Here is a 25147-nt window from a genome sequence, read left to right as displayed (position 1 = left end):
GAACACAGCAGGCCAAGCAGCATCATAGGAGCAGGAAGGCTGACGAGGGTCTAGGCCCGAAACGTCAGCCTTCCTGCTCCTATGATGCTGCTTGGCCTGCTGTGTTCATCCAGCTCTACACCTTGACCAATTAGATTACTTTGTTTAATTTTTGCTCTACTAAAGTAGCTATAATATTAATAAATTGCTAAGTCTTCAGTTTAAGTTACAAACTGGTGACTGCAGTGGATTATTCCGAGTCTGGGATTGGTTATTCAGAAGCCTGGTTAGGAACCATTGGGGTCAGTTTTGAGGATCTTTAAAAGTTTTAAATGTACTATGTTGCAAATACAGAGCTAGAAGGGCTGTTGGTTCAGCTGCCTGCTCCATGTCATGGCACTTATAAGATGTCAGATTCACAACTAACTATCCTCTTGCCTCGAAATTCGGTTGAAATAGCCATTGCAAGACGTGCCTGTGATACTATCTCTGAAAACCACATCTTGGACTAGTTGCAGGTCTACAGAACAATACCATTTAACAAAAAATGTCTTGCATTGCCCTTTGCCGCATATATCCTTCTCAGCTTGTCTTTTTTGATTTTTGCTTGGGTAATTTTTGTCACTTTTCAATTAAGATTTTGCTATATTTCAACAGCTTGAGCTAAACTTCATGTCAATGATTTCAGTGTTGCCAATCAGAGATTCCAAAACCAATACTGAAGAAATATAGGCTTCTTTTTCATGTATATCAGACATTTCATGTATCTCAGTCATCATTAAAGTATAGTGGTTACGTTGAGTAACATTCTGTACGATGTGTTTTTAAAAAGCACATCCGGAGTTCCTAGATGTATACATTGTGGTATCCAAATAGATAGGGCTTTCAGGTGAATTAGATTTTTTTTGGGAATTCAAGCCCAACTCCAAGAGTTGAGCATATAATGAAGGCAGAAATCTCCTTGCATTACTGAGGGAGTGCTGCATCATCAGAGGTTTTGTCTTTTGGATGAGACATTAAAGTAAGGCCAACATCTGTGCTGTTAGATTGAAATGGCATAATTCAGAGCAAAGTGTTCTCTCCACTATTAATCCTGAAACAGCATCATTAAATAAAACCTGGTCATTTGCCTTGTTGTGTTTGTGAGATCTAACTGGATAAACTGGCTGCTCTGTTTCCACATTACACCTGGGACTATATTTCAAAACTACTTCATTGACTATAAAGTACTTTAGGACATGGCTATTAAGATGTCTATATTTTATTGAATTATTCCTGTTCAGTATCACTATCTATCACATCCAGAAGGAAGCAGAGTCTGGGCACATGATAAACATTTAAATAAACTAGTGTGTCTTGTTGACTGATGGTTCCACAATTTAAAATAAAAAGTAGATAATATAACTTTGTTTTCAAATTAGCTTGTTTAATCTTTGGACACAAATTAAAGAAAAAAAGCTTTGACGTGAAAAGAAATTAAATTTGCATTCAAATCTTTAAATATGCCTCAGTCAATTTGGTACACTTTGCTATGCATTCTGATTTATTTTTGTACCCTTTTTCACTGCTAAAATTCACTTCTACTAAAACGTGTTTTTATCAAATGTGCTTTGTTTTTTTTTTTCAGTTATCTAGGTAAAATTTCTGTGTACAGTCTCCAGAGAAGTCACATTTTCTACTTAATGGATAAAATTTTAATGTTGACATTTGAAATATGCAAGACTGCTGTACCTTATTTCATTCCAGGTCATCTTTTGGTGGATGGACTTCTTCACTTCCAGAAAGTCTAGTGAGTGATGTGGATTACTTCAGCTTTCTGTTTTCTACATTGACAGGTACTTACTGGTCAATATTCTTCTACTTTAAATATTAAAATTGAAAATTTCGTTTGATTGCAGTAGCTCAGGCTTTCCTGTTTAGCCTTTCTTGGTTTATCTTAATCAGTCTCAAGTTATTTGTCGTACTCCAGTTGTACACTTAGTATCATTACTGTATGCATACAATCACTCTCTTGTTTGAGCAGTATTGCATGAAATATCATTAGCATGAACTACATTTTCTCTGTATAATTTGAGTAGAAAGCAGCACGTAAATTGAATTCTTCAAAATTGTTTTTAAAAAGCCCTAATAGGAGTCTGAAACAATGAAAGCAAAATTCTGCAGTTGCTGGAAATCTGACATAAAACAGAATGTGAAAAATACTCCGATCTGGTAGGATCTGTAGAGAGGGAAACAATTCTGAAAGAATGATCAATGGACCTGAAACGTTAACTCTGCTTTCTGTCCACGGATGCCTCTTAACCTGCTGAGTTTTTCCAGCAATCTCTGGTTTTGAAACAGATTTAATGTTTTTAGGGATATATGACTGTTCAGAACAGAAGGAGTGTGACAGTGTGATGGGTCTTATGCCATCGAAAGCAAGTTAGTAGCACAGAGCTACTTCAAAATATCCTGCTGGTTGTTTAATGAAGAACACCTTGCCTCTGTGGAAATGGCTACCAAGGTCATCTGGTGCCAAGTGTACAGAATCCCCAATGATTAGTATCCCCATGGGGCTTGTAAAGGAATTCTTACCTTAATTCGAAGAAACATCGTATCATACAGTGTTTAGTTGTTGGTATTGTACTATGGATATTGACACTTCCATGTTAACAGTGAAATCTAAGCATTGTAGAATGCTTAGTAATACAGGTATTTCTGCTATTTTGTGTGTTTCGTTTTAGCAAATTGTGTGTAATGCGATTGATGAATAGTGGATGCTGTTTGGATAATGCAAATTTTCTACTATACAGTATAGCAATTTCCCTATAACGCAACTATCGTGTTATAGTAGAAGGAGCGGCAGTATATTTCCAAGTCTGGATGGTGAATGGCTTGGTGTGGGGAGTCTGCAATGGAACTGGCTCTCTGCAAGAGCTGTGCATCATGTGTCATTCCCTTATCTTTTTCCTGTAGGGTAAATTTCACTGTAGATGCAAGTATAGTGAAGGGTTAGTGAAATATGTTGATCGTAAGAAACGGACAATTTTAAACCTAATTTTCGGAATGTTTTAACTGCATGGTAATTAGAGATATCTCAAAAGGGCTAAGGGGTTAGGAGAAGTTTGTAATTCTTAATGATCTCTCTTCTATTCATTTCCTGTATTGCAGGATTTTCAGGAGAAGAATTGACATGGCTCCAGAACAGCAGCAGTAACCCTCATATAAGTCAGTCCCAGTTTTCATCAGTGCGTCTTTATGTTACAGATCTTGACCAGTTTGCACACCACTGGGCCTTGACTGAGGTAACTTGCTATACTTTGCAAGAACATGAATACTAATATTTACTAATAATCCTGCATCTTATGTTATCCCTTCATATTCACAAAGGATTTGAGATCTAGAGAACACTTAAACTTTTGTAAGACAAAACACTTTAAGTTTCTTAAGCCTTCTGTCTGGATTACAATCATAATTAGTTATGATCTTTTTGTAAGTTTTGAAGCATAATATTTCATCTAAGTATTGCATGTATCTGCTATTACAGAGCTACACTCAGGTCTTGAACAGTGTTACAATATCACAGCTCCTGAAACAAAATATTAAGCTACTGGCCTGTAAAAATTGACATTTTCTGTGATGTATGCAGAAATTAATTGATTATTTTTTCAATTCTTGATTGAATGTTGTACATCTGTAAGCACATGTTGAGAATTTATTGGCATGTCACTTGCAATCTGGTGATAATTAGATACTATAAAATAAAATTAGAGAACTATGATTTTCCAATGTACTTTACTACTCTCCCATTACAGAAATGCTCAGATCCTTGGGTAATTTCCTAATCTCTGCTGTTAATTGAATAAATACTTTGCTTGCAGATTAATGAAGCTATAAAAATGTTTATCTTGGATGTTGAAATCCTCATTTGTTGCACAATGTGTTTGCAACTTTCATCCATATCCTGTTGTCAATTAACTGTTTAAAATATCTGGAAAATCTACAATCTGTTGCATTTTAATTGAATATAACTTAGTAATTCTTATCAAATCATTCCTATCCAATTGAAGTTGGACGGATCATAGAATAAAACTCTCAATCGGCCCATGAAATACAAGCCAGCCTTTACAAAAAGCTGTTGTATTTAGTGCCATGCTGCATGCCTTTTGGGTGTCCACTTTGCCCAAAGAACAATCCCACTTTTTCCAGCCTGTGCCCAGTTTATTACATCACATTTTGTATCATCTCAAAATTGTATTCCCTATATAAAATTCCAAGTCATTGATATAAAACAAGGAAAACAATATTCCAGCTATCATCCCCAGGGGCTTCCATTGTATACTTACCATCAGTCAAGAAAAAAAATGTCTCTTATCCCTTAACCAGATTTGCAGCTGAATTAACTCAATCATTGTCTGTTGTTTGGTCCCATGCCCTTTTGCACTTCTGCTATAATGTCTGTATTGGTCAGCTACAAAATCTTTTCACTTGATAGAACTTTGGGTACCCTTTCCTTTGAAGGGATGGAGAGTTGGTTGGAGCGAGTCCTTGTTGATTTTTTTGATTTGTATGTACATTTATGATTTCACATTCCAGTTGTAGTAGCGTTTATTTGGAATCATATCTTTGTAAATGCAATGTAGGTTCAACTGAGATTAAATGCTAAGTATCTGTTGCCCATGTATGGAAAACATTGATGGTACTTTAGAAGATAGATACCAAACTTGGTATGTAAAGAATGTAATATTGTGATAGTCTTTGCTATGAACTACTTTTGTATTTATCTTTCAGGTGATATGTCAATGTTTATCAGCCATACCTTCCAGAATCCAGTGCTGTGATATTTTACAAAGTGCCATCTGTAAGCATCTGGTAAGTCTAGTAACTTGTTGAATTGTTACCGATGATCCATTTTAGGATTACCGTGCTTTTGAATTGGGAGGGCACTGTGGGCCTTCATACTGCATTGGACAGAAAAGGTATGAACAGTTCAGTATGCCATTAAGTCTTATTACACATTTGTCTCTCCCATTTCACCAAGTTCATAACATCAGCCTTATTACTGTAAGAAGGTAGAACGTTGAAGACAGACACATGCGTTTAACAAAAGTGAAAAGTTGGAAACTTGCAACAAACCTATGACATAGTGAAGGACTAGAAGTGAGAACAATAAAGCAAAGAGTAATACTTAAAAGAGAACAATCCTAAAGCTTTGTGATTTACTAATGTAAGTCATGGTCAATGTGGCTAGTTTCAAACACCTGATTTTTGATTCAAAACTTGGCACAAAAAAGCTAAGTGTACTGAGAATGTAATGGGGATAAATAATAACAAAATTATCAGTCACATGATGAAGATAAATTTTGAAATGTGATGCAACGTGGAGGCACCAGATTTTGAGAGAATTGCTTCAGAAGTTATTTTAGCAGGACAAAACTAAACTTAAAATCTTTTAAATTTATTTTTGACTTTTCTTAAAAAGGGCAAGGAAGAAATAAAGCAAATGTTTATGTCTACTTTCAGACGTGAGCAGTCAGTAAGTGCCTGTTGAGTTACGAAAGCAGCCACATATACTTTTGAATGCTTCTGAAACCTTTGCGTCACAGTTGACATTTTGTTTGCCTTGAGCTGTGGTTAATACTTGTGTAATGACACTGTATCAATGTAAATGAGTAATGTTACTTATTCAGTGAGTGAGTGAAACCCCTTGCATGAAATGACTTAATTTTGCTAGTTTTTGGGATTGAATTCAGTGATTCTGTCCATTTTAGTTTTTGAGAATGAAACCTGTGCCTTCTAAACTATATATATAAGTTGCTGCCTCTAAAAGTCAACAAATGACATTCCAGTTTTAGTCAGTTTGGAATTCTTTTGGAAGGAATTTTACCAATATTTTGTGTTTTGCTCTGTGAAATCAATTCACCTGTGAGGGAGAGATGCATGTATATAATGTAAATTTAAAATATAATAATTTAAATAGTTGTTTAGCACCACACAACTTGAGTATTGTTGAAAAATTTGCCTCAATGCCAAACTGGACATGTATATCAGTAAACCTGACAAAGGGACTGTAAAGTGATCCTCAGCAAGCATAAATAAATCTACAAATTGCATACTGTCATTAAAGACATGTTCAAATTGGTATCCATTGGACCTGCTGCTCAGTATGGCCAGGCAACCTTACTCGAAAGCATGCTAAAAAAGTGTTTACTAGATTTGTGTAAGGTTAGCAAGCAGCCAGGTGATTTTACAATAGGCTTTGTGCTCACGATGCATTGTGTCTGAATATGGGTGGCTCACTAAGACGTACCCAAGTAATTTATCTTTGCTTCCTGGCTTAACTATAACTGGTTCTGCACAACATGAACTGGGCAAATGATTGAATAGGTTCGGTTGCTACAAGCAATCTTGAGTACGTTTTTTAATTTGCATGGTGAAGAATTTCTTGACATTTGTAAAGACCATACAGGATTTGCAAATCAATAGCCATGCATTGTTCATCTGCTCATTTGACATTGTTAGCTTATTCACCAGTGTGCTTATTCACCAATGTGTCATTGAAGGAAGCGTAGACTTCTGCACTCCTGCAGTATACAATGCGATCTAGACCGACCGCCATTTTGTGATTGCATATTCATTGCATTTATGAACTGGGCAACTTGTGCAGTTGAGTTCAGTTTAGACAGACTATGTATGGATTCCTACCATGCCCGAACGTCTTTGTTGGATTCCATGAGAAATATGTCCTTTTGAAGGAATGTGACCTAACCTCCTCTCTTTCCATATTTGAAATGTGTAGATGATACATTTGCTATGTTTGAATCTGCAGCTGCCTGAATTTCTCTGCATGTCTTAATGGGTTTCATCTTGTGCTTAAATTCACGTTTGAAACGTAACAATTAAATGAGTTCTCTTTCCATGATGTCCTAATTGAAATCCACCATGGGATTCTCCACTGTTGTCCACTGTAAACTTACCTTCATTGTATTGGGATTCATACAGTTTGGTCCATTATAAGATTGGTCTGACCGGCATCCTCGTGAACAAGGCCTGAGCTCTTTTCTTTTCCCTTTGCAAGCTTGATGCTGATCAGAGACATCCTGTGTGACAATGGCTCCCATGATCAGATGAATTCTTGCTGTATATTGTCTAAACTCTGAAGTTTGAGCAGCGGGTGAAGCTGACTTTGTGCTGTTATTACACATGATGTTCGTCATATGATCTAACAGGATGATGCGGTCTAGCCAAAACGACATAGCTTGCTGCCTATGAGTAGTGTGATATACAGATTTCATTGCTGGTGTGATACCAGGTGTGTAGGCCCACGACTGGAGGTTTGTGTCAAACAGCATATCCTTTTGCCTGTTTGGCAACAAGTTATATACTGATACTACGCAACCAGTGCACACTGGTAAAACTTGCAGCACCATGTCTGACTTTAAATGAGAATTTGCAATTGGAGAACATTTGGTCAATAATCCTGTCGTGCAAAGAATAACAGCAAATTTAGGACTGTTATTAGGCTGTTGTGCTTGTGTATATGAGAAGCTACATATACAGACCTTTGTTCCCTCAAATAAGCGCAATGCATGCACGTGTTCTATTTCATCTTATGTTGCAGCCATTTAGTGGTTCATTTCTCAGGACAGTGCCCTGACCAATCAATCAATCTTCCTGATTTTAAAATTATATAAAACCTGGCTGTTAATTGTCAATCATAATTCATTGATATGTTTTCCATGGCAACACCTTTACTAATCACAGTCCACTTGTCAATCAATCAGCACTGCCTTCTCTTGCAGTATAAATGGTTTTCCCCTTTGGATTCATGTTCTTGCTAATTGTCTTGAGTACAAAATGCCTTTTTCAGCAATTATGCAATATTTGTGAACAATTGCAGACAGAAATGAGTAGAATTCTCTTTAGATAAAGGTTAAAATTACACTTCATTTATAACTTTAAAACATCATAGTACGAGTGATCAATGACTGCGCAGCTGAGAATCAGTCCCAAGCCGTGATTCCTTTGAGGCCCATTCTCATCAGCTGTTGAGGAGGCTGATGCCAGATCGTCTTTGGGAAGTAAAAGCAAAATATTGTGTTTATGGAAATCTGAAAAAAAAAATGAAACACTGGAAATCATATTAGTGTTTCAGCTTGATTTAACTGGTCATTGACTTCAAATATTAACATTAGAAACATTCTAATTGTGAACATTGTAGTCACAAATTCATCAGCCTCTGCCAGAAGCCCAACAGTACTCACCCCTGCGGAACTCCACTATAGACTTTCCTCAAGCCTAAAAGTATCATGAGCCATTATTGTCTGTTTCCTATCACTTAGCCAATATTGTATCCATGTTACTAATGACCCTTTTATTCCCCTACCTGTAACTTACCTCAAGCCAGATATGTGGCACGATATCAAACACCTTCTGGAGGTCCATGTACACCACATCAACAGTACTACTCTCAATGAGCCTTTCTGTTACTTTTTCAAAAATCTCCAGGCTAATTGAACTTAGAGTCATAGAGATGTAAAGCACGGAAACAGACCTTTCAATCCAACTCGTGCATGCTGACCAGATATTCTACATTAGTGTCATCCCATTTGCCAACATGTTTCCTATATCCCTCTAAACCCTTCCTATTCATATACCTATCCAAATGCCTTTTAAATGTTGTACCAGCCTCCTCCACCACCTCTGGCAGTTCGTTCCATACACGCACCACCCTTTGCGTGAAAAAGTTACCCCTTTTAAATCTTTTTCCCCTCTTACCTTAAACCTATGCCCTCTAGCTATGGACTCCCCTACCCTGGGAAAAGACCTGGATTATTCACCCTATCCATGCCCCTCGTGATTTTGTAAGCCTCTATAAGATCACCCCTCATCCTCTGACACTCCAGGGAAAATAGCCCCAGCCTATCAGCCTCTGCCTTTAACTGAAACCCTCCAACTCTAGCAACATCCTTGTAAATCTTTTCTGAACCCTTTCAAGTTTCACAACATCCTCCCTATAGCAGGGAGACCAGAATTGAACACATATTACCAAAAGAGGCCAAACAAGTATCTTTTGCCCTTAATTTACTAATAGAATCTCTTTGGATTCTCCTTTATCCTATCTGCCAAAGACTAGCCACCATTATTGGAGAAAATAAGAGCTGTGCCATTTGGTAGCTTTCACATGAATCACCCTGGAAATAGTGTACTCGTGAATCATATACACAGGGATGCAGATAGAGTTTTGCACATGGCATTAGTTCAGTGTGGCAATGTGGGTAATGACAGCCAAAGTTTGACAGAATGGTACAGAACCAATGAAGTGCCAACAAGTATGGTCAGAGTGGTGAAACTTATAACTACAGAATTAAAGACTCTTTGTCTGAATGTTTTTACCATTCATAACAAGATGACAGATTAACATACTCATCTATTTCTGCCATGATAAACTGCAGCATCAATACAGGAGCAAGAGAGGAGGTAGCAAGAGGATATATTGAGGCCCAGATTTGTGGAGTCAACATTGAGGGAGGAGGCATTAGCAGGGTATATTCAGGCCCAGGATTAGGGAGTCAGCAGTGAGAGAGGATGCAGAAAGGGGATATATTGAGGCCCAGATTTGGGAAGTCAGCAGCGAGAGAGGAAGCATGGTTTAACAGCTGCCAGTTCAAGGTAAAATTATCAAATAGTGATGTCACAGGGAATTGGTGGGTCAATTGGCTTGTGATTTTAAAAAAAAGTGCATTTTTTTGGGCAAAGGGTTTAACGGAGTAACAACAGGAATTACTGAAAGTCAGGACCAATATAACAAAATAACAAAGCAAAGTAGGGCAAGGGAAGTAAAGTTAGCATAATGGAATAAGTTTAAGACTGAGTAAGAAAGACTAAGTAAGTTTGTTTAAGACCTGGCAGTCGGTCAAATGGAATGTGTGCCTAATAATATGATGAGAGTCAGGGACCTTACCAGAGTCCTAGATGACTATATTGCAATAAGTGCTTTCAGCTGCAGAAATGTGAGCTGAGAGTTTCGGAGCTAGAATAACTGCAGACATTGTGGCACATTGCTAATGTAAGAGTTACGTGGATAGCACATTCAGAAAGTTGGTCACATCACAGTTTAAGGGAATGGTTGAAGGAGGGGTGACTGCCAGGCAGTCCAAGGGAAGCAGGCAGATAGTGCAGGAATCACTGCTCACAGATGGGTTTTCCATTTTGGAAACTGATGAGGGAACAGATTCCTCAGGGGAGTGCAGCCAGAGTGACATTTGTGGCACTGTAAGCAGCTCAGCTGTACAGGAGGAGAGGAAGATGAAAGGAGGAACCAACGTGATAGGGGACTTATTGGTTGGGGATCAAATGGGTGTTTCTGTGGCCATCAGTCTGACTCCAGGAAAATGCTGCCTCTCTGATGCCAGGGCCCAGGATGTCTCATAGTGGCTGAAGGACATTCTACTGGGGAAGGGTGAACGGCCAGAAGTCGTGACCCATGTTGGTACAAGTGACTTAGGAAGGGGAATGTAGGCCTGCAATCAGAATTTAGAATACTGTGAAGAAAGTTGGCAAAGGAGAGACAGTGGTCTAGTGATATTATTGCTAGACAATCAATCCAGGTAATGTTCTGAGGACCTGGATTCAAATTGCATCATGGTAGATAGTGAAATTTAAATTCAATAAAAATACCTGGAACTAAGAGTCTAACGATGACCATGAAACTATAGTCGATTGTTGGCAAAATTCGTGATTCACTAATGTCCTTCAGGGAAGGAAACTGCTTACCTGATCTAGCCTACGTGTGACTGTCGACCCACAGCAATGTGGGTTTGATTCTTGATTGTTCTCTGGGCAATTAGGGATGGACAATAAATACTGGCCTGGCCAGCGACACTTACATCATGTGAAGGAATAAAAAGAAATTTAGTAATTTCCAGATTATTTCCAGTGGAAGAGTACAGAATTCTGAAGGTAAGACAAATGAAAATCCAGGTTGGCAAAGTGGTGCAGGAGGGAGGGCTTTAGATTCCTGGGAAACTGGGACTGGCTCTGGGCTAGATGGCCTCGGTGGAACTTCCTCCTAACAGAATTGTGGATATACCAACACCATATTGAGTGCACTGGTTCATAGAAGTGGTTGACGGTCATCTTCTCAAGCGTACTTGGGGATAGGCAATAAATGCTGGTCTTGCCTTAGATATTTAGATCTGAAAACCACGTTTTTAAAAAAAGTGATGATTCAGTGGTCAATTCTTTCCTGAAAATGAACTTTACTGTCATCCCAGTTGTTCATAATTGAATCCTCAGTGAGTCTTTTGAATAAATTATTTTTGATATTGACTCAAGGAGAATTTGATCATCAGTGGTGTGTCTCTCTCTCTCTTCCCCCACCCTCTCTCTTCCCCCACCCCTTTAATTAGGGGTGAGTTGAGAAAGTCTCTAGTGGACCTTGTTACCCAGCACTTAATTGGTGAGAGAAGAGTGAGTATCTCTCCAAGGCCAACTTACTCAATTATTTGTCCTTTTCATTGCTTTCCTTGCCACCTGCAGGGTGAAAATAGTGTGCTATTTTTTCAATAACCTCCAAAAGCAAACTTGAAAGAATGTAAAATAAATTGTTGCTGAAACATGTTTTCTTTAAACAACTACACAGATTTCTTTAAAAAAAGCCTGTTGGACATCAAAGGCTTTTTAATTCTTCGCTGTACAAACCTGTTCTACCAGCACTGATCCAAAAATGACAGAACTGACAGTTAATCTAAATCAACAAGAACAATGTGGATGTACTTATTTTCCTTGTCTTGTGTTTCTGATAATATTGCTGGAAAATTTTGGTTCTGAACATAAGTAATTTCTACAGACTAATCAGGTGTTTCATATATATAAATCCGTGTTTCTGTTTCTCTTCAGGTGAATGTTCATCTCTTGCCAGACAGCACCGCAGGGTCAGTCTTAAAAGCAGTTGGTCAACTCATAGATCCAGCCTTTATTCCTAATGAGTGTTTGTTGAATTTCCTTGCCGGGTGTTGCTACAGCATCCTTTACTTCATACTAACTTTGGAAAGGAACAGCAGAGGAAATGCACAAAAGAGGTAATTAAAATTCCTTTGGAGTTTTCTGCTCACATTCCTCTATTTTCGCTCATATTCTTTCTTTGTGGATCCAGAAGATTAAGCCTTCTTTATGTCTGTTATTTTTATTCTTACTTCTTGTACTTCCAAACAGTATGTACTTCCTGAACAGAACTTTTTTGTTAATAAAGATCTTGTACATTGGTTTACAGTGCGGTGTAATCCAATATTAATTGTGATTTATTTGGAATAGTTGCTAAAGTTTCAGCTTGTGTTAGATCTGCCTTTTTAAATGAGTATTTTTTTTTTTGGCCAGATTAATTGATTGGAGGAAGTGTTACTAGATTTTAGATTATTTTGGTACACTATTGAGGATTAGAACCTTTGGGTGTGATATTGAAACAAGACTGTGTTTGCTGTCTAAAGTGGACTTCAAAAAGTGCCAAAGGTGATTTACTGGACTCAAAATGTTAACTCTACTTTCCCTCCATGGATACTGCCAGATCTGCTCAGTTTCTCCTGCAGTTTCTGTTTTTGTTTTAGATTTCCAGCATCCACAGTTCTGCTTTGTTTCAGTAATTTTGAGTTCATCCAAAATTTTGCTCTCTGTATCTTAACTGACTAAATCCTATACACCTGTCAGTCCTAAGCTCATTGATGTACAATGCCTTCGTCAGCAAAAGGCTTGATTTTTAAATTCTTATACTTGTTTTTAAATCTCCAAATGGCCTTGTCTACCCTATCTCTGTGACTTCTTCCTGTGCTGTAACCCTTTACCCTATCTCTATGCTTCTCCAGTTTGGGCTTCTTGTATATCCCCAATTTTAATCATTCCACCATTAGAGGTTGTGCCTTCAGCTGCCTAAGTTCTTGAGGTTTGCCATAGTCTTATGAAACCACGCTACCTCTATCTTTTTATCAGATGCTTCTCTTTGACCATTCCTTTGTTCACATGTCCTCCTGTCTCCTTATATCACTGTCTGTCAAATTTTGTTTATGATGCTGTTGGGAAGCACCTTGAGACATTTTAAAAGTTCTATCTAAATGCAAAGTGTTGTTATGTATTTGAGCAGATTGCATACTACTGATGAGACTAATTGCTTAATGCTACTTGGTTTAGCTCTGTACCTTTCTTTTGAACAGTAGGTTATGACAACTACAATTCCTTTTCCTAATTTTAATTCCTGATTACTTCTATTTTAATATCTTTCTTCATGTTTTGTTACTTCTTCAATACATCCTTGAAATCTCCAAAGAGAGACAGAATACTTATTGAGCAAACAAAAGCAAAACACTTCAGATAGTGAAAAACTGAAATAAAAACAGAAAGCTCAGGTCATGCAGCATCTGTGGAAAGAAATAGGTGCATTTTCAAGCTGATGATGACCCCATTTCTTTAATGTCTAAAGTTGCTTTCCTCATCTGTACTGATCTTGTTGAACAGTTAAGATAACGGGTGGACCAAGGAACTTGAAATGAATGCCTTTCATGTTTGCTAAGAGTCAGCCAAGTCTGACCTGACCAAATTTAATATGTTAAGTCATGCTGTGTTTGTTCATGATAACAATAATCAAAGAAACATTATCTTAAAGCCATACAATCTGACGTTAGATGTTGAAAAAGGTTCGAAAGAAGTGGGGGGAAAAAATAAGGTTCTGCTTGCGAACTAATCAGTTACCTTTCATTTGCATAGTTTGTTCTCGTTCCTTTGTGGTATAATTTAAATAACTGCTATTCCGATGGATACCAGTTTTAAAAACAGTAGGGAAATGTAAGTATGAAACCAGAAACCAAGAAAAATTCACATATCTCTAGAAAACAAACAAGAGATTTAAATACTGAATAAAATGCCATTCAACAATTGCTTGCATAATTTATGAATACTATTGCCAATAAGGTTATAACTTGATCCTTCTATATCTTGTTCTTAATTAATGTGAAATTGAGGAATCTTGTTCATTTGGTGTGGCTTCATTTACTTATCTGTCTCTGTGATGTCAGAATAAAAAGAATTGTTGAAGATTAAGTAGGGCTAGCTGAAGACTTGTTTTTAAGCAAAGAATGCATTGATGTGTGTCCATCTTTTTTGAATGCCTATTGATACGGTAACTGTGTCAGTATAGTTTCTGTCCTTGCATCATACGAAATAAGGAATGAGACCTGACATTTCACTGCAGTATAAAAACTCTGAATACAATCTAAAATAATCCCAGTTCACTCTTTAGATTTGTATAAAACCGTCTGGGGCTATTTCCTTAAAGAATCTCAAATATTCTTTACTGACTCATCATTCAAAAGAAATGCCATTCATTGGTGAAACTCAAGTTGTCCATTGGAGAATTTTGTAGGTTGTGTGTTTCTTTGAACTGTGTACATTTTTCTTTTCTGAAACATTTCAAAGACAATTACATTTGTTCCACTGTCGAATGTGACTTGTGTCCATTTGTTTCCTAACCTGCTAGATCGAGCAATATCATCTTCATTCAATAATCTGAACACTTGTATCCACAGTAAATTCTTTTGTCTTCTGCAGAATCCTCAGAGTTCATTGTTCAGATAAAAACTATTTTAGGTTATGAAATATACGGAAGTTGGATCAAAAACAGCAGAGTAACGGGAATTTGATTGAATTGAAACCTGGAAACTATGTTCATTTGCAGAAAGTATAAATATTGTAAATGTAATCAATAAAAATTGGTAAAACTCAGGAAAACAAGTAAGGGATGTATTAAAAAGACTAAACAAAATGTTATTTGATTATTGGTTTTTTTTAAAAAAGATTTATTTTTTCATACATGGAATGTTGGCATTGGTGGCTTGGCCATCCTTTATTGTCCATCCCTATTTGCCCTGGAGAACATAAGAACATAAGAACTAGGAGCAGGAGTAGGCCGTCTGGCCCTTTGAGCCTGTTCCGCCATTCAATAAGATCATGGCTGATCTTTTCGTGGACTCAGATCCACTTACCTGCGTTCTCACCGTATCCCTTAATTCCTTTATTGTTCAAAAAAAAATCTACCTTTTTTTTAAAACCGTTTACTGAAGTAGTGTCAACTACTTCACTGGGCAAGGAATTCCATAGATTAACAACCCTCTGGGTGAAGAAATTCCTTCTCAATTCAGTCCTAAATCTGCTCCCTGTAATCTTGAGGCTACGCCCTCTTGTCCTAGCTTCACCTGCCAGTGGAAACATCCTCTCTACTTCTATCTTATCTATTTCCTTCATAATTTTATATGTTTCTATAAGATCCCCCCTCAATCTTCTGAATTCCAATGAATATAATCCCAATCTACTCAGTCTCTCCTCATAAGCCAACCCCCTCAACTCCGGAATCAACCTAGTGAACCTCCTTTGCACCCCCTCCAGTGCCAATACATCCTTTCTCAAGTAAGGAGACCAAAACTGCACACAGTACTCCAGGTGTGGCCTCACCAGCACCTTGTACAGCTGCAACATTACCTCTCTGCTTTTAATTTCAATCCCTTTAGCAATGAAGGACAAAATTCCATTTGCCTTCCTAATTACTTGTTGTATCTGCAGACCTACCTTCTGTGATTCATGCACAAGGACACCCAGGTCCCTCTGCATAGCAGCATGCTGCAACTTTTTACCATTCAAGTAATAATCCTTTTTACTATTACTCCTACCAAAATGTATGACTTCACATTTATTTACATTGTATTTCATCTGCCAGACCTTTGCCCACTCACTCGATGTATCTATGTTCCTCTGCAAAGTTTCACAGTCCTCTGCACACTTTGCTCTGCCACTCATCTTAGTGTCATCTGCAAACTTTGACACCCTACACGTGGTCCCCAACTCCAAATCATCTATATAAATTGTAAATAATTGTGGTCCCAACACCGATCCCTGAGGCATACGACTAGTCACTGACTGCCAGCTAGAATAGCACTCATTTATCCCCACTCTTTGCTTCCTGTTAGTCAACCAATCCTCTATCCATGCTAATACTTTACCCTTAATGCCATGTATCCTTATCTTATGCAGTAGCCTCTTGTGCGGCACCTTGTCGAAGGCCTTTTGGAAATAGGTGGAAATAAGAAGGTGGTGGTGAGCTGCCTTCCTGAACTGTCGTAGTCCTTTGGGAGTAGGGATGCTACCATGCTTTCACAGAGGCTGTTCCAGGATTTTGACCCAGGAAAAGGCAGGGTGGTGCATGGCTTCGAATGGAACCCACAGTTCCTTGCGTTCCCATGTATCTGCTGCCCTTGTCCTTCTAGATGATAGATTTTGGGGGTTTGGAAGGTGTTGGCAGAGGAGTATTGGTGAGTTGCTGTGGTAAAGTTATAGATGGTGTACATAACTGCTTTTGTGAATACTGAGTATTTTTAGTTTACAACAGATTTGTCAAAACTTCTGGATGAATTTCAACGACAGTACTTGGAAACAATTTGACAAATTGTAATAGTTCCAACTGTTTTCAGTATGAACTAATTTCCAGCTTCTAAGATGAAATGTAACACACTGTAATTATTGAAATTTTTGCTTGGGATGTGAGCATTGTTGATAAGGCTAGTATTTATTTCACTTGAGAAGACGGTAATGAAACTTGTACTGCATCAGTCCCTGTGGTGAAGTACGTTACCCTAGTGAGGAAGTTATAGGATCTGTTTATAGAGACAAGTGAAGAAATGGCAATATGTTCCAAAGTTAACATATGACTTGGACTGTATGACTTGGTTTGGACTTTGCAGCTGGCATGGTCCTTCGCATTTGCTGACCTTGGCTTTTCTAGGTGGTAGAGGTTGTGAGTTGAAAGTTGCTGTTGAAAGAGCATTGGTAAGTTACTGCAGTGCATCTTGTAGATGGGATAAACTGCTAACATCGTACGCTGGTGGCAGAGCAAGTCCAAGGCTGAGATGTGTGTACGTTAGTTTGTGACACCTAAAGGCATGCGTGCCATCTAGAAGGCACAAGTCAGCATTAGGATGGAATACTTTTGACTTGAGTGAGTGAGTGCACCTCTAAAATAAAACTGCCCAGTTGAATATGGTAAGGAGGTAGATGGGATGCTGATCAAGTAGGCTGTTTTGTCTTGAACGGTAATGAGGCTCTTGAGTGTTATTATAAATCTCATGTAGATTCTACTTCATTTTTGTATTCTATTCCTTTAGATTTCAAAACAAAAAAATCAATCCGACCTTTTTTGATATTTTTCTAATTGCGATGTATTGACAATTTCTTTCCAGAGAATTGCTGTGGGGATCGTGCCTTGCTGCATTGGTCCGCATACCCCGCCTGCTGCGACTGATGCTGCAGAGTTTGAGAGTAACTAGCACCTGCCAGGAGGAGCTTCCTGTCGTTGCGCAGATCCTTCGTCTTCTGCTTCAACAAGTACAGCTTAGGCAGCACATGGTAGCAAATGCAGCACTTGTGCAACAGGTCATACAGGACATCACGGTATAACTGCCTTTCTTGACAACATTCCAAAAGCACCTAACTCTCTTTTTATGAATGAATATCAATATTTTAAACACGCCCTAATTATTTTACTATTTTGCTGAATATTCAGAAGATTTGATAGATCCACCAACTTAGGCATTTCACTTTCATTGTCTGAAAACTTTACCAATCCAAAAGTGTGTTTGGGGCTGAAATAAATTAGTGGAAGTACTACAGATAATTTGTATGATCTAGAATAATTAGTACTGTGGGCAAGTTAACTTTGTACAATCTCCATCACATCAAAGGTTCATATTAAAAATGAACAATCACTGTCAATTGCACTAAAGTCCATTTTTAAGTTGTTGATTATAACATTTGAAATACTTGTTTATTTCTAGGTGAGACAATTGTGCTAAGTCATGATTTGACAGTTCATGATTTCCCTTTCATTTAATCGACTTCTGTATCCAGTCCTTTCCTCTACTATCATGCCTTTTTGAATGTTCTATTCTGATCATCATGGTAACAGGTTTTACACTGTCAGTTGTGCTGCTGAGAAAGGCCGCATTTTTTTTTGCCAAAGTCTTTGCAATTTCTGTTCCTCTAGCCTTCATTAGCATTTTAAAATAGATTCTTTCTACATTGTTACAGTTTGTTCTCGCAAAGCAGTGCAGAGGTACACTTTCGGGAGGGTGTTGGCCTAGGGTTCCTCAGTGTTGACTCTGGACCCCGTGAAGTCTCGTGCTTCAGGTTAAACATGGGCAAGAAAACCTCCTACTACTTACCATGTACCATCCTCCCTCAGCTGATGAATCAGTACTCCTCCACGTTAAACAACGTTTGGAGGAGACACTGAGGATGGCAAGGGCACAAAATGTATTCTGGGTGGGGGGTTTCAATGTTCACCACCAAGAGTGGCTCAGCTGCAGTACTACTGATTGAGCTGGTCAGGTCCTAAAGGACACGGACTGCTAGACTGGGTCTGCAGCAGGTGGTATGGGAACCAACAAGAGGGCAAAACATACTTGACCTCATCCATACCAATCTGCCAGCTGCAGATGCATCTGTCCATGACAGTATTCATCAGCTGAGGGAGGACGGAGAGGTAATGGCCTGGTGGTATTATCACTGGATGCTTAACCCAGAGATCCGGATAACATTCTGGGGACCAGGGTTCAAATCCTGCCACGGCTGATGGTGGAATTTGAAATCAATAAAATATATACCTGGAATTAACAGTCTAATGATGACCATGAATCTGTTGTCAATTGTTGGAAAAACACCTGGTTCACTAATGTCCTTTAGGGAAGGAAACTGCCATCCTTACCTGGTCTGGCCTATATGTGACTCCAGACCCAGAGCAATGTAATTGACTGTAAACTGCCCTCTGGGTAACTAGGGATGGACAATAAATGCTGCCTAGCCAGCGACGTCCTCATCCCGTTAATGAATAAAAGAATAAAGGAGTATCAGTAAGAGCGACCACCGCACAGTCCATGTGGAGACCAAGTCCTGCCTCCACATTGAAAATAACCTCTATTGTGTTGTGTGGCACTATCACCGTGCTAAAGGGGACAGACTTCAGCCAGATCTAGCAACTCAAGACTGGGTATCCATGAAGCGCTGTGGGCCATCAACAACAGCAGAATTGTACTCTAACACAATTTGTAACCTCATGGCCCGGCATATCCCCCACTCAACCGTTACCATCAAGCCAGGGGATTAACCCTAGTTCAATGGAAAGTGCAGGAGGGCATACCAGGAGCAGTACCAGGCATAACTGAAAATGAGGAGTCAACCTGGTGAAGCCACTAAACAGGACTACTTGCACGCCAAACAACGTAAGCAGCAAGTGATGGACAGAACTAAGTGATCCCACAACCAAAGGATCAGATCTAAGCTCTGCAGTCCTGCCGTATTCAGTTATGAATGATGGTTGATGGTGGATGATTAAACAACTCACTGGAGGAGGATGGTCCACAAATATCCCCATCCTCAATGATGGAAGAGCCCAGCACATCAGTGCAAAAGATAAGGCTGAAACTTTCACAGCAATGTTCAGGCAGAAGTGCCAAATGGATGATCCATCTTGGCCTCCTCCAGTGGTCCCCAGCATTACAGATACCATTTTCAGCCAATTCGATTTATTCCATGTGATATCAAGAAAAGATTGGACGCACTGGATACTGCAAAGGCTATGGACAACATTCCGGCAATAGTACTGAAGAGTTGTGCTCCGGAACTTGCCACTCCCCTAGCCAAGCTGTTCCAGTACAGTCACAACACTGGCATCTATCCAACAATGTGGAAAATTGCCCAAGTATGTCCTGTATATAAAAAGCAGGACAAATCCACCCCGGCCAATCACTGCCCCATCAGTCGACTGTCAATCATGATGGAAAGTGTTATCAAAGGCTATCAAGTAGCACCTGCTCAGTGATGCCCAGTTTGGGTTCCGCCAGGACCACTCAGCTCCTGACCTCCGTACAGCCTTGCTTCAAACATGGACAAAAGAGCTGAATTCCAAATTGAGGTGAGAGTGACAGCCCTTGACATCAAGGCTGCATTCAACCGAGTGTGGCATCAAGGGGCCCTAGCAAAAGTGGAATCAGTGGGTATCAGGGTGCAAACTCGCCGGCGATTGGAGTCATACCTGGCACACAGGAAGATGGTTGTGGTTGTTGGAGATCAGTCATCTCAGCTCCAGGACATCTCTGCAGGAGTTCCTCAGGGTAGTGTCCTAGGCCCAACTATCTTCAGCTGCTTCATCAATGACCTTTCCTCTGTCATAAGGTCAGAAGTGGGGGTGTTCGCTGATGATTGATTGTGCAATACTCAGCACCGTTCGCGACTTCTCAGACACTAAAGCAGTCCGTGTCCAAATGCAACAAGATCTGGACAATATCCAGGCTTGGGCTGACAAGTGGCAAGTAACATTTGCGCCACACAAATGCCAGGCAATAACCATCACCATTAAGAGACAATCTAACCAACGCCCCTTGACATTCAATGGTATTACTGTTGCTGAATTCCCCCACTATCAACATCCTGGGAGTTATCATTGATCAGAAGCTCAACTAGATTTATCACATAAATGCATTGACTACAAGAGCACATCAGAAACTAGGAACACTGTGGCGAGTAACTCACCTCCTGACTCCATGAAGGTTGTCCACCATCTACAAGGCACAAGTCAGGATTGTGATGGAATACTCCCCACTTGCCTGGATAAGTGCAGCCCCAACAACACTCAAGAAGCTTTGACACCACCCAGGACAAAGCTTGATTGGCACTACATCCACAAGCATCCACTCCCTCCACCACTGACGCTCAGTAGCAGCAGACTGTACTATCTACAAGATCCACAGCAGAAATTCACCAAAGATCCTCAGACAGCACCTTCCAAACCCATAACCACTTCCATCTAGAAGGGCAAGGGCAGCAGATGTACGGGAACACCACCACCTTCAAGTTCCCCTCCAAGCTACTCACCATCCTGACTTGGAAATATATTGCCGTTCTTTCGCTGTCACTGGGTCCAAATCCTGGAATTCCCTCCCTAATGGCATTGTGGGTCAACCCACAGCAGGTGGACTGCAGCGGTTCAAGAAGGCAGCTCACCACCAGCTTCTCAAGGGCAACTAGGGACGGGCAATAAATGCTGGCCAGACAGCGACATCCACATTCCACAAAATGAATATGAAAAAAAATTTGACATTGTCAAAGTGCCTTCTCAGTAAGTTGCTGAAAAAAATAGTGATATTTAATCTGACGTTTATAATCTGACATTTTCAATCAAATTGGTCAGTGAAGAAAATATCTCGTTATAACCAGATGAAACAGCGAAGTTTGCAGTGGAGAAGAAGGCTATTTGACCCATTACGTTTCATCCATCTGAAAAGCTATCTAACCTAATCTTATTCCTAATCTTCCACCTCTTGCTCTGTAGTGTTTTGGGGGTCACAACACTTTCAGTGCATATTCAAGTGTTTTTTTTAAACACAATAGGAGTTTCTACCTTTACTACTGAGGCAGTGAGTTCCATATTCCTGTTAGCCTTTGATTGAAAGAGCTACTCTTCAGCCCTGCCCTTTTCTAATATCAATTGCTTTAAATCTATGTCTCAGTTAATGACCTTCCTGAAAAGGAATTTGGTTCCTTCCTACCCACTCTATCTTGGCCCCTCATAATTTTATGCACTTCAATTAAATCTCCCATCATCTTCCTTCGTGAGAAAGAAAACAACTGTAATGTGTCCAGTCTTGTAATGTGGTTGCTCAAGTTGTATGCAATACTGTAGCTGCGATTTATCTGGTGTTCTATACAGAATCTCAGAATTGTTACAGAGCAGGAAATCTGTTGGTGCTCTGCAAGATCGATTCACTTGGTACCAGGCACACAGTCATCTCCTCACTTCTCTTGTAGCCTTATTTTTCTTTCCTCTTTCAGCTGATTATCCAATTTTCTTTGGAAAGCTGTAATTGAATTTGCCTCCACCACAATTTCAGACACTGCATTCCAGTTCTAATCACCTGTTGCCTAATTACTTGTTTCCTGATTCTTTTTGCCAGTCAACTTAAATCCATGTCCTATGGTTTTTGATCCTTCAACCAATAAGAAGTTTCTCTTCTGAATTTTTTTTACACTTCCATCAAATCTTATCTCAGTCTTTCTAAGGAAGCACATTACATGCCTTTTTGTGGAACTGTTTTCATAAACTTTCTCTGCATCTGCTCTAATTCCTTCACATTCCTTCTAAAACTTGGTGTCCAATATTAGTTGAAGTTGAATCAGTATTTTAGGTAGATTTACTATAACTTCTTTTGGCTTTCTAGTCTTCTCTTTATAATGAACAGGATCCTATTTGCTTTATTAACAGAATCCTCAGCTTGTCTTTGCCGCATGTACTCCTGGTTCCCGACCCACCTTTAAAATGGTACTTTTCAGATTATATTGCTTCCCCTTGTTCTTCGTGCCAAATTGTGCCACTACAAATTGCTATAAATTAAACCTCATGTGGCAGTTCCCCACCCATTTCATCAGCTGTCAATGTTCTTTGAAGTCTTTTGTGTCATCCACAAACCTTGACAATTGTGCCCTGTGTGCCCAAGTCTAGGTTATTATATAGGCGAAGGAAAGCCATGATCCTCATACCAACCCCTGAGAAACCTTCCTGTATAACTTCTGCTTCTTTCAGTCTGAGGAAAAAGAATATGCAGCACTATTATCTGTTTCTTGTCTCTCTGCCAACTTTGAATTTGTGCAACTACTGGCCCTTTTCCATGGGCTTTATCTTCACTGACAAGCCTGTTGTGGTACTTTATTAAATGCCTTTTGGAAGTTCATGTACCTTAAATGAAACATAACCTTTATCGACCTCATCTGTTACCTTATCAAAAAAACTAAAACAAGTTGGTTAAATGTAATTTATTTTCCTTAACAAGTGAGCTGGATTTCCTTCATTAGGCAACACATGTCCAACTGGCTGTTAATTTTGTTATGGATTGACATTTCTAAAGGGGTTCCCACCACTTAAGTTAAACTGACTGATCTGTAGTTGCTGCATTTATTCTTGCATTTTTGTTTGGAACAAATGTGTAATATTTGCAATTCCTCCAGTTCTCTCGCAACATCCTGTGTCTAATGAAGATTGGAGGATTATGGCCAATGCGTCTGCATTTTCGCTCTTACTTTCCTCAGTATTCCCAAGTCCATTCCATCTTATCTTGGTGACCAACATTAAATTCTATCACTTCTTCACTTTTTCAGCCTATCAAGTCTCTGAACAATCATTTATCATATGACTTGGCAACAGCTTCCTTGGTGAAGACATGCAAAATATTCTCATGTCATCTAGGTTACGGTCTTTGCCTTCATGTAAATCAATGACTTCCAAAAGGTATATTAAATAATCAACTTGAGAGCAAAGTTTGGCCCCTAGTTGGCCCTGCTCCTCCTCTTCCCACCTCCTTGTTACTTAGATGCCTATGGAAAACTTTAGATCTCTTATGTTAGATGTCAGTCTTGACTCATATTGTCATTTTTTTTCACTTCATTACTGAAATTTCTACATTCTGCTTTGTTCTCACTTCAGTTATCAACCCAACACCATCTGCTTCATCTTTTCTCCATGAGAATACCAGGGAGGTCTGTTATTGTTTCTCTTTCCTTTCCCTCTTGTGGGAATTGACCTCTGCTATTTGAACTGTATGTTTAAAGGTAACCAATTGTACTGTTACATTCTAGTCTACTAGTTCTAGCACAACCTACCTGCTGTTTATACTGTATGCCTTGGTAAATCAAGGAAAGTATTCCTTCCTAGCCACCTTATCTAACTGCTGTGCTACCTTGGGGATTGGCAGATATGTGGTCCACAGTTCCTCTGTTCCTTTATGCTTCTCACCATTTGTTGTGTATTCCTTTGTTTTGTATGCCCTCTGTTAAATGACCATCTCCAGCAGGAGAGAATTTAACCACTCTCCCTGAATTCAGGGGCATTGCCATTGCTGAATCCTGCAAAATCAATATCCTGAGCTTTCCCATTGACCAGAAACTGAACTGGATCAGCCATGTAAAGACTATAACAAGTTAGAGATTGGGAATTCTGTAGCAAGTAACTCATCACCTGACTCTAAACATTTGTCCAGTATGTACGAAGTACAAGTCAAGAGTCTGGTGGAATACTCTTCTTTTGCATAGACGCAGCTCCATTGACACTCGAAGCTTGAAACTCTTAGAGAAAGCAGCCTTTGTTTGGCACCCTGTCCCACTGCCTTCAACGTTTTCTTCCTCCACTGTTGACACACAGCGCAGTGGTGTGTACCATAAAGAAAATATGTACCAGCAACTTAGCAATGCTTCATCAACACCACCTTCTAAAATCATATCCTTTACCACCAAAAAGGGCAAGGTACATATATGGAGTGGGGGGTGGAAGAAGTACACTGATGCATTAGCTGAAGATGTTGTGCCTCCAAAACTATTCTGAGAAACTCTTGCAGTAATATCCTGGGACTGAGATGATTGACCTTCAGCAACCACAGCCATCTTCCTTTATCATGTTACCCCTCCAATTTCTCTCTCATAGAGAAAGAGCCCAGCCAGTTCAATCCTTAAATTTTGTTATCATTCATGTAAACCTTTTCTTGACCTCCTTCTTTGTCTCCATTTCCTTTCATTAACAAAGAGACCAGAACTGTTCACACTGGTTCAAGTGTGGTCTAACTGTAGTTTAAAATATTCTTTTTGATTTTCTGTACAAGTTTGCCATAACATTTTTAGGAACATAAGAAATAAGAATAGAGGATGACCATACAGCTTGTTAAGATTGTTTCACCATTTGGTATCATAGCTAATCCACACTAATTCCACTTTTTTCCATATTACCCCAACATCTAACAAATCCCTTAATTCCCAAAATGCTATCAATCTCTATCTGAAATATATTCAAGAAAACATTCATGATCATAGAGTGTCTATCTATCAATAAGAACTGCAACAGCTCAAATAAAAGCAAAATACTAAGGATGCTGGAAATCTGAAATAAAAACAAAATGCTGGAGAAACTCGACCAGGATCTTGGATTCATTTCACACTACAGCTGACCCCACCACACTCTACACCATCTCACACGCATACGTATGCATGCGCACATTCTCTCTCTCTCTCTCCCTCCCCCGCGCACGCACTCTCACATGCAAGCACTTTCTCTTCCCTTCCC

General features: G+C 39.2%; 1 protein-coding gene across 7 annotated transcripts in view; it reads left to right on the top strand.

Annotated features, from left to right (window-relative positions):
* Positions 1-25147, top strand: part of tex10 (testis expressed 10) — a 97501-nt gene that overhangs the window by 67583 nt on the left and 4771 nt on the right. For 5 of the 7 annotated variants that reach the window (XM_048616483.1, XM_048616502.1, XM_048616477.1 and 2 more), the window contains 5 exons: positions 1726-1814; positions 3130-3263; positions 4750-4830; positions 11860-12041; positions 17232-17442. In XM_048616483.1, the coding sequence (XP_048472440.1) occupies positions 1726-1814; positions 3130-3263; positions 4750-4830; positions 11860-12041; positions 17232-17442 (697 nt within the window). The remainder of the gene's footprint in view (positions 1-1725; positions 1815-3129; positions 3264-4749; positions 4831-11859; positions 12042-17231; positions 17443-25147) is intronic. The other 2 variants (XM_048616507.1, XM_048616503.1) reach the window with 1 other exon arrangement.

The sequence above is a fragment of the Rhincodon typus genome, chromosome 2 (assembly GCF_021869965.1).
Source record: "Rhincodon typus isolate 14 chromosome 2, sRhiTyp1.1, whole genome shotgun sequence".
Classification (NCBI taxonomy): Eukaryota; Metazoa; Chordata; class Chondrichthyes; order Orectolobiformes; family Rhincodontidae; genus Rhincodon; species Rhincodon typus.
Note: the sequence above shows the minus strand (reverse complement) of the source record. Positions and strands in the feature narration are given on the sequence as shown.